Source organism: Micromesistius poutassou (assembly GCF_964030765.1).
Source record: "Micromesistius poutassou genome assembly, chromosome: 18".
Taxonomy (NCBI): domain Eukaryota; kingdom Metazoa; phylum Chordata; class Actinopteri; order Gadiformes; family Gadidae; genus Micromesistius; species Micromesistius poutassou.
The window spans coordinates 8,860,142-8,873,252 of record NC_140288.1 but is presented as its reverse complement, the minus strand read 5'-3'; the positions used below and the strand labels follow the sequence as shown (position 1 = coordinate 8,873,252).

Genomic DNA, 13,111 nt, shown 5'->3' with positions numbered 1-13,111 from the left:
TTAATATGTTATTATGTTATGTTATTACATAACATAATAACCATATTATGTTTTACTTATTACAAACTGTTCCCCATTGACCAAATCCATATGTAACATCTGTGGATAATCATGGTGGTAAAGTGTAAGTGTTTAATCACAGAGAGGATGTTAATCTAACCTTTATTCGACATACAATCACACAGAAGCATTGTAATTGGTTGTTTTGTTATACATCAGTAAGTAATCTGTGCAGTAATTCAGCGACTTAGTGCAGGTCTAACATACTTCTGATCCTCAATTTTCTGATGTGTTTTTCTGATGTGTACAGTATTTCATTTTTTATTTTTGCACCCTGTCCACTTTAAACTGTAAAGGAAAGACAATGTGACTTTGCTGAAAATATTCATTCATAATTATATTTAACAGTTTTGGTGTATTTGTGTGCTATTTCTTGCATTTTCCTAAGCAGTTTAATTATTGTACATTACTTGCATAAAATGTTTTTTTTAATAACATATCTTTAAAGTAATCAACCCGTGGTAGCAAATCTGTTTTGTGATTTTCTTCTATTTCGGTCTGTATCACAATTATTGGTTAAAAATAATGTCAGCAATCACATAGGAAATTATAGATACCCCCCTAAAAAGGTGAAGAAAACATTTGGAATTGTATATATCCTAATAATGCTATCACATAATGTCTAGCAAATATAAATCCAAGACTTCCAACTTGAACCCATCTCCTCCCCTCCATCACGTTCCACAGCAAAAATAAATGCACGCCCACTTATTTCAACAATACAATATAATTCAGTTGTATATAGTTCCCTAATTCAATTGCATTTCATTATATATATATATATATATCACATAATATAATATAATAATATATATATATATATATATATGTATATATATATATTTGCTCTCTCATTAAGAAATATCACATTTTATTATGTGTAACATATTTGTCGGTGGTTTATTTCTTTATAATTTATACATCTGTAATTAAAACACATTGTGTTATTTTGAACATGAACATGATCCATGGTATTCACTAGTCCTGACTCGGAGAGTCCGACAGGGGGCGGTGTGACCTCCCGGTCATAATACACAAGGAAACGAAACCCAGACGAAGAAGGCGGATGTTGTTGAGACGGGACGAACCGCAAGGCTACGTCCGGTTACCGTTCACCGATTGATCGTAATCAAAAGGACGTTCTTACATCGGATCCCGTATATCACTGTAGACTGGTATATCTTCATCTACTCCGGCCGTTCCTCGGGGCTTATCAGCGGTACGTGCCATTCGTTATATAACTTCTGATATGTATTATAAGGCTGCCTCACTTTGCAACACTTAAACATATAAATGCAATCACTTATTAACACATTATGGTATGCGGCTTTCTACTCTCATTCGTATCGTTGACTTCCTACCCACTGATAAGTTGGACACTGGTGATTACAGTATTAGTTATTAGTACCTCATTTAAGGTTACTAGTACCTCATTTAAGGTTATAGAACCTAATTTAAGGTTATTACTAGTGCCTAATTTAAGGTTATTAGTACCTCATTTAAGGTTATTACTAGTATCTAATTTAAGGTTATTCAGTTCTCCAGGCTGTTATCACTGGGCAACATGTTAAATTCAAGAAATTCAATTCAATTCAAATTCAATTCCTCTGTATTAGATTACCACCCATTCGTCTGACAATAATGTGTCAACGTGTCCCAATACAACCAGATCAATACACCAATACCTAACCACTAACCAGCCTCTGCAACAGGCACCAGTTATTAATGTAATACTAATATTAGGTAGTTACTGCTAGGAACAAAGGGAATGGTGTTGTTTTTCAGTAATGTCAATGTCCATATGTGTGTTGTGCATATTACTGATGTACTATAGATACTATATACTATACTATACTATAGATCTGAAGTCCTTTGTGTTATTGGAGAAGGTCTGATCCATGGATGTTTTTTGTCCTTATAGGTTCATACTTGTGAAGCAGAGGTCTTAGAAGATGTTAAGAGCAGGAGGTAATTCACGTGTATGGATAGAGTATCATTGTTTTGTGAAATAGATACTTAGGAATTTCCTGCCGTAGTAAGAGGAGACTGAGGTGTAGCAGTGAGTTGACCAGTTAATCTAACCTCTCTTCTCTCTGGCTCCTCAGGTGTTCTGAAGTTGGTGGCAGTCCTATCTGCTTTTTTTATGGCCATCTTTTTGGCTTTTCAATTACTGGATATTAATAAAGATTTTAATATTGCCAGCATTTTTGGTGAGTATCAGAAAACATATCGAACTGGCACCACCCCTTGTGTTCCCTTTACTGATGTGGAATGTCCCAAATGTGTAGTTTTAAAACAAAGTCTCTGTGGAAACAACATTTATTTGTTTTTGTCTTTTCCAGAGAGATCTATGCCCGCAGAAGATGCCTGTAAGTACACCTTCAGTTTTTTCCACCAACATAATTTTTTCTTAATTTTAGTGTTCTATAAATGTTATTTGTTCCCAAACATAAAAAGCTATTTCTTTCATGTCAAACGCACAGTAACTACCTCCATGAAAGAAAACGTCAGAAATAGACACTATTCATCCATAGTTTCATCCATTCATCCTATTCTCATTGCATAGCAAACAAATGATTAAAATAAAAACCCCACCCCACACCCCCACACGTATTTGCATAGAAATGTTCAAGCAGTTTGGCAAACAAGGAAGTGACCGAGTAACCTTACCCTCTACAGCTACTGTGCCGTCAAGGTACAAGTGTGGACTCTCCAAGGCCTGTCCTGCTGCCCACTTCTCCTTTAAGATCGCCAGCGGAGCGGCCAGCGTGGTGGGACCCAAGATCTGTCTGGAGGACAACATGTAAGACACACCTCTGTCCCCCACTTCATACGCTACTGATACACGCAGCATGTCCACGTGGCCACGCAGACACACAATGCAAACTGTCACAGAGCTGTCTGTCTGTTTACCGCCCACGCTAGTCCACGTGTAATAACGTAATTCCCCTGCTTAATAAAAGCCATGAGCCATGAGTCCTCTACGAGGTCTGTTTTAAAGTGGATGTGGTACCAATTTGTACCGGCGGCTGTAGTGACAGCGATGAGGCTTGTCACTGCGTCTGTAACGACAGGATCCAATGGTTTTGTGTTTCAGATTGATGAGCGGTGTGAAGAATAACGTGGGGAGAGGCATCAACATTGTCCTGGTTAATGGTACATGACAAACAGCTTAGGCAAATAAAGCCCAGCCAAAGTCCTTTGTCCATGATGATGCATTACGGCCCCCACCTGTTTGAGTACCATTGGTGTTGCATAAGGAACACCTCTCTCATATGTCATGTGTATATACCTTATATGTAAATGATCTTTTCCATAGGGGAAACCGGAGCCCTCATCAAGACAGACTTCTATGACATGTGGGCAGGAGGTGAGCCTTGTTTGTTTTAGTCCCATCCAATTAAAATCTATCAATCCGTTCAGCGGACATTAAAGGTGACATATTCTACCACCAGGTGTGTGAGTGTGATTAGCCCTTACAAGCCGTTTTGAAGCCTCTTCTGACATCACAAGTGGGCATGTCCACCTAGATGTGTGATGGATAGATGAGCAACGTTTGCTACGGTCCACTGGCTAGGCTGGTAGACTAATCTATCCAGCGGTGGTGTAATATGCAGCCTTTAAACCAGCCCTCCTCTGATCTCCTCCTTCCAGACGTCGCTCCGTTCATCAAGTTCCTGAAGGAGATTCCCGACGGCACTGTGGTGATGATGGCCACCTTTGACGACCCCGCCACAAAGTAAAGAGCCCCCCCTCTTTTATTAATTATCTTATTAATATTGGGCCTTTATGGACAGGACAGTGAAGAGAGAGAGGAGGAGAGAGGGTATGACATGTGGAATAGGACCACAGGTCGGAATCAAACCTGGGTTGCCACAAGGCGTATTGGAGACATGGTTATAACTACTATTTTGTACTTGAGTTTTTAGCATCTATTCAGAAGACCGGTACAAGACTACACCCCAGAAACCGATCACATTGAGACCACGACAAAGCATCTATGACAACAGCACCAGAATACGAGGCACATTACGTAACGTTGGTTCACAACAACACCAACAAACACAAAATTATTACAGACAAAAAATACGTATAAATAAAGGCAACCTACAATGGAAACGTATTGTTTTCTGTAGACCTTGTTGTATGGCATACCCTCTCTTAATCCTTAACGATACGACAGTATCCCCTCCATCTTGTATTGCCTGAGTGGTCAGCGGGTAAAGGCCTGATTATGGTTCCACGTCGACGCAACCCAAGGGGGTTTACGGACCCTTTACTTCCTTGCGGACCCTCCTTGCGTCCACCACAAGGACCTGACGTGCGCCTCCCAAAAATTGTAACCTTGCGTCAAGGCGACACAGCAGCAAGGGCTGTGATTGGTCCACTCACTAAAACCCGACGCAGAACCAAAACAGGTTCACGACTGCGTCAGAGTGTCTGTGTGGTCCTTGCGTTGTGTCGACGTGGAACCATAATCAGCCTTTAGCCTCTACCCTGTACGTGTATTCTGCGGCCCTGCTTCTGTGGTGCGGTCGGCCGAACCACTGACCGGCTGCTTCTATGCACACAGACTCAACGAAGAGGCCAGGAAGCTCATCTCGGAGCTGGGCAGCTCCGTCGTCAACAGCCTGAAATTCCGAGACAACTGGATCTTTGTCGGAGGAAAAGGCATCAAGACCAAAACTCCCTTTGAGCAGGTGAGAGGAGACACACTGTAGGGCTAACACCGGGAGATCAGGCTCCCCCGATAGCTTCAGAAGAGTTCAGGGAGAGTCCATCTCAGGACCAATGGTTGGTTGGGCCGCAAGATTAATAAGAGCAAGTTCAACTTTTCAGCCATTTATAGAAATTTGAAGTGACTGTTGAAAAGCAGCACTGATAATCAGTCCACCTTAAACATTTAGATTCACATTTAGGGCATTTAGCTGATACTTTTATCCGAATCGACTTATGGACATAGTCAAACACCGACGGCGGAGTCAACCATCGCAAGGTGACAGCCAGCTCGTCAGGAGCAGTCAGGGTGAGGCGTCTCGTTCAGGGACACCTCCACACTCAGCTAGGAGGAGCTGGGGATCAATCTAGCAACCTTCCGGTAACAAGTCAACCCACTCTTCCTCCTTAGCCATTGACTAAACATTCGCGCTACTAATGCACATCTAGAATTTTGGTGTTAAAGAACCAAATACAACAGAAGCAAAGCAAGCAGAATATAATTACAATGAGATACAAGATATATACATATACTTCTGGCTTTTGTGGTAATACAAAAATTAACTATTAGCACATCTCTATGAATTAGCTATTTTTCTGGTTGCATTGATGGAACATTATATAAAGTATAAGTATATATTTAGGCCTTTATAATGGTCATATCCCTTTAAACAGGGAGAATGCTATTTGACGATCCTAGAAAAATAGTCTTGCTGGCTGTAAATTAGCTTTTTTAAATTTGCTCCAATATATTGGTTCAACATGTGCTAGAATAAATTGTAGTACAGAGGAGGTTTTCCAAGAACTTGCATTACATTGAATGTTTATATTGTAAATCAGCCATGGTTTGGTTCAACTCGCCTCCACTCGCACTGGAGAAGCGTTCTGAAATTCACATCCATCATATCCCAAAGGAGTGTTTAGCAGTTCCTATAGATGTATCTTTGTTTTGTCCAACTGAGGTAAGCCAATACGAACTGCCCTGGCTTGGCAGCCTTCTTCAATAGCGCCCCCCGCAGGACAAATCCACATGGTTCACCTCTGAACCATGTGGTGTTTAAACCCCACTGCGCAGGCCAACGGACGGGAGCTAGATTGCATGAAAGCAGAATGATTATCACTGCCTATGACGCAGACATTGTCGCTGCATAGAACTCGGACTGCGTGCTTTAGACTCTAACTCTGATCATGTGCAGTGGCGAATAAACATAGAATCCTAACTTGTGGATTTGTCAGTGTGTGGGTACTATTGGGTTGGACAAAAAACAAAGATACAGGTATTGGAGCTGCTACACAATCTGCTCTTTGGGATATAATGGATGTCAATCGATGGCAGGCAGTGAACGCTGATTTACATCTCGACACGATACACAGCGTCAACCATTAACCTGGGCTCAGAACAAATGACCATTCACCATGTGCAATGTACGGAAGGTTCCCACTGGCCCCGTTTGATAAAGGAACGCAGCAGGGTCAGGTGGCAGCAGCTGATCCTATTGGTCAATATCTCTCTGTGTTGTGTGTTTACCTGGGCAGCACATAAAGAACAGCGCAGAGACCAACAAGTACGAGGGCTGGCCCGAGGTCCTGGAGATGGAGGGCTGTATACCCCAGCGGCGCGATTGACCTTTGAACTCTGGCATTAACCCTTCACTGCTGCCTGGGATGTTGGTTTTTGTTTAATATAAAGTTATGTTTGGGACCTGGAAAGGGTGCTGGTTTTCACACTCTTTTGGGGGATCTCCAAGCAAGTTTTAATGCCTTTTTTTGAATAGGTCACAGCTTTTGTTGACTCATCTTCTTGACCCACTTCCATGTTGATTGCAAGTGTGTTAAACTTCCATCCTTCCATCCTTCCTTCTGTTCGATTTTCCTCAAAGGTAACGGCTAATTACTTAACTTAAAGGGAGAGGTTTTGCTGGTCTGTCGCGTGCTGTATCATCAGGGAAACCCGACTGGTAGTTCACTGTAACATTGCACATGTCCGGGACGATGATTGATGTCCACATACAGTTCAGAAGATTACTATTTGTTTATATTATTTCTGTATTTTTTGGACCAATGGCCACTCCTTTACATCTTCCTTTTCTCTTCTGTTTATTTTGTACACAACCAGAACCATCCATTGTCATTGTTTTTTGTGGGATGAAAACTACATTGATATTACATCCTAAGTTCAAGAAAAAAATCCACTGTGAAATCTGTAAATATTTTACAAAGGAGGGTCCAATTTCCATGATCCATTTAAATTGTAAAGTGATTTTTAAAGTTTTAAATTATTTGTATTGTAGTTTGTCGTTTTGAAATGAAGAGTGCATAGTCACAGGTTACAATATAGAGAGTACCTTTCGCATTCTTATGGTGAATATTTGATCGTTCCTATGAGTACATTGTATGCAATAGGTAATGTGATCGCACTTTTCCTTTCTTCTTACGCAAGAGACCTGAAAGATGATAACTATTATCAGATTACATTATATTCAATGTTTACCTTTCTCCCTTTATACATTTTCCTACACAACTTCTACTTAACTCCCCCATCATCTGCTCCCTTGTATTATAGTATGCCTACAAATGTGTCTTTGATGTCGAACCAGTGTGCCTTGTCCTAATATCACCGTGGCGTCCATTTTTGTCTGTTTGTGTGATGAATGCGCAATACGATACAGTTGACTTTGCCAGATTTTTCAAGGGAAACAGGGAAATCGTATGGTGCCAAAAACATTATTTGCTTAAAAATGTGTCTTATCAGCACAAACATTTGATAAGATTTGATAGGGTTTCAGATTATAGTTGATGGATGCTTATTCAATCTATAACACTGATTTTGATTAGGCCTATTATTTTATTATTCCAAATGACAAATCTTCCAAATAAAAATCTGTACTGGTACTTTTTCTATTGCTATAGTTCAGTTGTTCCAGTTCTAACCCGATTATCAGTTACTCTATTCCGTCATCTCAAACACAACCCTGTATGTTCTGTGAAGTGTAGTCTAAAAGTGAACAGCAGGAGGCGCCCTTGCCTCACTTACTAACATCCTTTAGCTGCGGTCGGATAGTCTTTTGCTTAGGAAGGTTCATAGATATATACTGAGGAAGGTTCCTACTGACTGAGTGAACCGTTGGCTGCCATGATAAGAGCTGGTCCATCTATCCTTCGGCTGAAGAAAATGTATTCAATGCTTCCCTTTTTATCTCCTTTAAAATAGATGATGCTGAACCATCCTCTACGAAAGGAAAGTGGATAATGCCGTCCCCCGAATTGCGGCGGAACATTTAAAGAGACGCACCGTTCGTCCATTAACGCAAACGATCAACAGGACCGACAATTATTTACACAATCATACTAATTCGGATCTTTTTCTATAATTATGAGCTGACAGGAGCGTTGACATGAGTAACCATTATCGATATGACAACAAATTATTTCCCTTTTGTGATTGGGGACCTACCTCCCTTTTATCATTTTGTATCTTAACAAAAGTATAATTTGTTGGAGTTAAAAAAGTATAATTCTAGGCGTATGGTCCTCGTTAATAAATTAATATTTAGCCTGCGTTAAACAGCACGGGGGAAAGTAGGCCTATCTTTAGATGTGCATTAAGTCGTCCATATTTGTAGTTTTCATCGCGGCAGAACACGTCCATTACATCTGCCGTCGCATGATGACGTAAGCTAGTGTAAGTGCAGTCTGATTCTCTTTTCCTAAGTCCTTATTAATTTTACTTAACGTCTTTCCTTGACCCCATGACGATTTCCATCAAGGTCAAGAGAAAGAGGTAAGAAAAGGATATACACATTCATGAAACCGACATAACATCAGCAAGGCGTGTGTAATAACTATTCTTACATACTAATCGTGCCTACTGATACTCATCGAGAAATTAATAATTGCTGCAAGAGGATTATATTTAAAAGCTAGTACTTTTGCATAATTAGTTTTATTTTCGCTTTGCTAAAGATGCTACAGCTCTGTTCATCAGTCCATTTTTTACACCACCGTGATCAAGAACAGTGTATATTTTGTAATTTGATCTAAGTCAAGTCACGTTGGAACAAGTTTCAGGTGTAGCTGTTTTTTGGTTCCTTGTCACTCAGCAGTTCAAAGTGATGCTTGTTAAAAAAGACCTGCCAAGCTAATCAGGACATTAACATTCTTCTACAGTATGATGCCTCTGCACTGCCTGTTCAATCAACACCTGCTACCTTACCGTCTGTGTGTGCTGGTAATTCCCTAGGTGAAAACCCCTAGAATATAACCCATTCATTGGAGATTTTAAACAATCAATTGAGGCAAAGATGGCTTGTATTTCTTCGAACAATTTGTCGGTTACAAGAAAAACCTGGTCGATGAAAATCAAATCGCTGCTGCTAACAGAATTTTATCAATTTGTTTTTTATGGAAGGCCCACGCCCGGGTATGCTATTAAAACTAGAAGGTGTAGATGATAAAGAATCCCGCTACAGCCTTTTGCTGTTCTACCACCAATAGGATGTCATGGTTGAACGAGAACATGGACATCTTGTCATGATAAACCGTCGATCAATTCAAGATACACAATGGATGATGATAAACAATGAAATTGAAAAGGACTTGTTGTATGGGTTTTTCATTCAGACAAACAAACTAGTCAACATTCTGTGTGGTCCTCTCTTACAGAATGTTTAATACCCAAATTTTAAACTGCCAAAGGAACCTCTGAGTTGAACCGTCACACATCTAAGGAGGACCTTTACTTCTGAACTACAGGGTGAGAGAACCGCAACATGGTGCAAAAAGCTTATCTGCCAACACTTTGGAAATTGCTGTTTATACTGTCACTTGGAACGCCCAGTGGAGGAAGTTTAACAACCAATAAAGAACATGCTCCTTTCTGGGAAGGAAAATGTGTTTGGGAAAATCTACGTAGACAAATTACCAAGGGCAAAGGCTGTCATACTTGAGGTGTTTTAAAAGTGCAAATGTGTTGGCCTGTTTGGACCAAAGCATGACACAAGTTGATCTCCTATCTCATGGAGTTTCTACTCTGGTGATTGTTGGTGTGAATTAATTTCACCGTCAGAAAAATTGTTTGTTCGATTTCCAACCCACTATCCTCAAGGGGTACAGCTTGTCTTGTGTGACACCCAATATTTATATTCACTAATCTGTTGAGCAGAGGCAACCGTCCAGAGGATCTGGAGGTACTCACAGTGCACTTCCTTTGAAGAGCATATGATAACTACACCCATCTGTGTTTTCTTCCTTCTTTCCTTTTTGTTTCCTCCGTGCTCCAGGAATCAGCCAAGCCGGATCATATCTTCTACCCATAAAAGACCCAACAAAACAGATGACATTTCACTATTCACTCCAACGTAGTGTGTGATTGAATAGTGAAATGTTATCTCCTGGGTTCATCGTCGTGGACATGATACACACACACTCATCCTTCCCGAACCCCTCTCTCTCTATCCGCCAGTCGGGTGACCTTTAGAGTCTTTGACACAGAGTGCTCCATTGTTCTCCGGAAATGAACACCGACCCTTTTGCGCCCGCTCCCCTCTGATCTACCGGGATCCCCACGCATCACCTGACCATCACCTCCCACATTCCCTGCCAGGAGTTTCTTCCTTTTCATTTCTTCTGTGTGCTCTTATGATACAATACAAGATATATATACAATCTATACAATATATATACGACATACGGTGTCCACCTAATAGCCGATCTGGCTGGCATCTGAAGTGAACGGTCCAGCTCAACACTCGTTGTCGTTTTTTGTAGTTTGCGGTTTGTAATTTATATTGATTGTTTGTGTGCTGGCTGACTGATTTTGATCTGCTGCTCACCCCAGCACCCCTGAGAGGTGGAGACGTGGGAGTTTAATAGTGCATGTCTAAGACCTGCACTATTAATGCATTATGTAGAAGCATGATAGACAACCCATCTTATAACCATCTGATATATCTACGAGGACAAGGCCTCTCTGTGAGGCCTGTTCCTATAAGCCCTGCAAAGGGCGGTGTTGTGGAACCAGCCCTCAGGAAACACACCAGGTGGGTTCCTGTTTTATGTCTGTTTTGTCCAAAAACACAACGCCTCTGTGTGTTTTCCTTTCTCTCGTTGCCCTTGCCCAGCTTCCCTAACTGGGTGTCTATTAAACAAAGACACCCCCTCCACAAACACACTCACACACTTAAGCATACAAAGTCACACACTCACGCACACACCTGACTCATAAAGCAACCCTGATGACCCCTGACTTCTGATCGCTTATTTGTTCAGCCCGCCCCTCATTGACCTTTGACCCTCCCCCCCCACTTCCCATATCTGGACCCAATCATACCCAGGGACTTGGGTTGGTCCCAGACGCGTTCTCACAACAAGCAGCCGCTCTGTTATTGTCCTCCCAGCCAACCTACCTGCTTTATCTCTCCCAGCGACCGCTGTAGACAACACAAACCACGGCACGGATTGTGCAGCTCTGAGTAACACAAACATAGCTTTGTTTCACGTTTCTCCTCCCGAACTATCTCTTTGGATCTTCCCCAATGCCAAAGTGGCAGAGCAAGTTATCAGACATCCATTGGTTTGGTGAATTCTCTTTGAAACGCAGATTGCATAACTATGCAGGATCACTGAGATGTTTGTACAAGATGGCAATTTATCCAAAAAAAAATTTTTGCTTTCTGTTTTTGTCGATCACTCACAAACTCGAATTGAGTCTAGTTTGTCACCAGAATTTCCCATGAACCCACTTGATTTCCCGTCTCCTCTGGGCCCTTCTCCACCGTGACCTTTCACCCCTCACCCTCCCGCCCCCCTGCCCTAGCCGACAGCTGTGTTTACGCTCAGGCGGCCGGGGGCAGTTGCAGCTGATGTCAGCACAGGGAGACACAACACCCTGTGGGCTACCAGTGGCCCACACAAATACACACATGCGCACGCACACACCCACGCACGCACCCACTCACAGACCAAAGACCCATCCTGTATATATATGTCACTTTGACACATAGAATGTAAATATTAAACACAGTGCAGGAACACAATGTTCACATTTATATTTATACATATAGAGATATATATATATATATATATAAACTGTGTATATGGAGCATGTACTGTATATGGAATGCACATGGGCTACAGATGTGAACACGCACAAGCCAAAAACTTTACTGTTCATTAGAGGTGATCTACTTTAGGCTTTCTTAAACGGATCCGTCATGGTCATCACTAAAACCATGCATCATGAGAACTGCCTATAGGCACAAACACAGCCATCCCAGCCAGAGTGTACCTGTGTTTTCAGTTGAAACCTGAGATTTTAAGGATTGTTGACTTTCCTTGTGATATGTGGTGACATCGCCTCGCTTCAACCAATCAGCTGTCACTCTGTTGCTAGCTCACACTGGCAGTTGACCGATCAATAACAACGTAAGATAACACAGAGTCTACAGCCGCCCAGCCTGACGAGGTGAAACCTGTTCTTACCCAATCACCTTTCTCTTCGTTTGTGGGCGTCTGAACAACATGAACCTGTTTCTGTTGGTAACAAACTGTGGAACCATTTGGGGCTGGTTGGGGTGGTGGAGCGGGCCGTGTGCGTTAGGTAACCAGCCCTGGTCGCCTCCTGGACAAACAAAGCCCTTTCTGTGCTGCTTGTATTTTTGCTTCCATAAAAAGGCTGCAGGTGTGTAGGTTTAACCCAACACCCGGCAGGAATGTCCTGACACCCTCGCCCCCACACGCACTCACACATGCACGCACGCACGCACGCACACACACACACACACACACACACGCATACACAAGTAGACATATGCAGACATGTGCACACACCAAAGTGCATAGACATTCACACGTAGAGCTGCAAACACATATGGAAATACACACACACACACACACTTGGTAAATGTCCCGTTGACTTTCACACAAAGTGTTGAGGCTTTCGGCCCAAAATAACCTTTGCTGTGAGGGACCCTCAAAGGTAAACATCCCTCACACACACACACACACACACACACACAGACGGCCATATATCCGTGAATAAACAGCTGATCCAGTAGAATAACAGAGGGATTATGGGCTGGTTATGCCCTGTTTCCTCAAAGCACCTGAGACAGGCTGGGGCGTGCAGCTCCCTCAGAGAACACAGCAGGGAACATATGAAGGGGGCTAATCAAAGTTTCACTTGGTTGACCAATAAGAATACTCACACACATCATAGGGGAATCAGAGTTGGGAGAGGCCCGGTCCTGTTAAAACAAATACTGTGTGTGTGTGTGTGTGTGTGTGGGCAAGAATGTGTGGCAGAAGGTGTGGTTTGAGGGTGTGTGTGATTTATTAA

At 42.0% G+C, this 13,111-nt stretch overlaps 1 protein-coding gene across 1 annotated transcript; it reads left to right on the top strand.

Moving 5' to 3' along the window:
• The first annotated feature begins 1,143 nt into the window (after positions 1-1,143).
• On the top strand, positions 1,144-7,668 carry fam3c (FAM3 metabolism regulating signaling molecule C). The gene is made up of 10 exons (XM_084482959.1): positions 1,144-1,279; positions 1,982-2,028; positions 2,166-2,270; positions 2,403-2,429; positions 2,740-2,863; positions 3,158-3,216; positions 3,380-3,430; positions 3,715-3,799; positions 4,634-4,760; positions 6,313-7,668. The coding sequence occupies exons 2-10, from the start codon at positions 2,013-2,015 to the stop codon at positions 6,400-6,402; spliced, it is 684 nt and encodes a 227-aa protein (XP_084339085.1). The 5' UTR covers positions 1,144-1,279; positions 1,982-2,012; the 3' UTR covers positions 6,403-7,668.
• The last annotated feature ends 5,443 nt before the right edge of the window (positions 7,669-13,111 follow it).

Excerpts from the sequence above, each read along its gene's own strand:
- fam3c (XM_084482959.1), top strand. Across the intron at positions 2,271-2,402 it reads TAATATTGCCAGCATTTTTG|AGAGATCTATGCCCGCAGAA; the intron begins GTGAGTATCAGA and ends TGTCTTTTCCAG. Across the intron at positions 3,800-4,633 it reads TTTGACGACCCCGCCACAAA|ACTCAACGAAGAGGCCAGGA; the intron begins GTAAAGAGCCCC and ends CTATGCACACAG.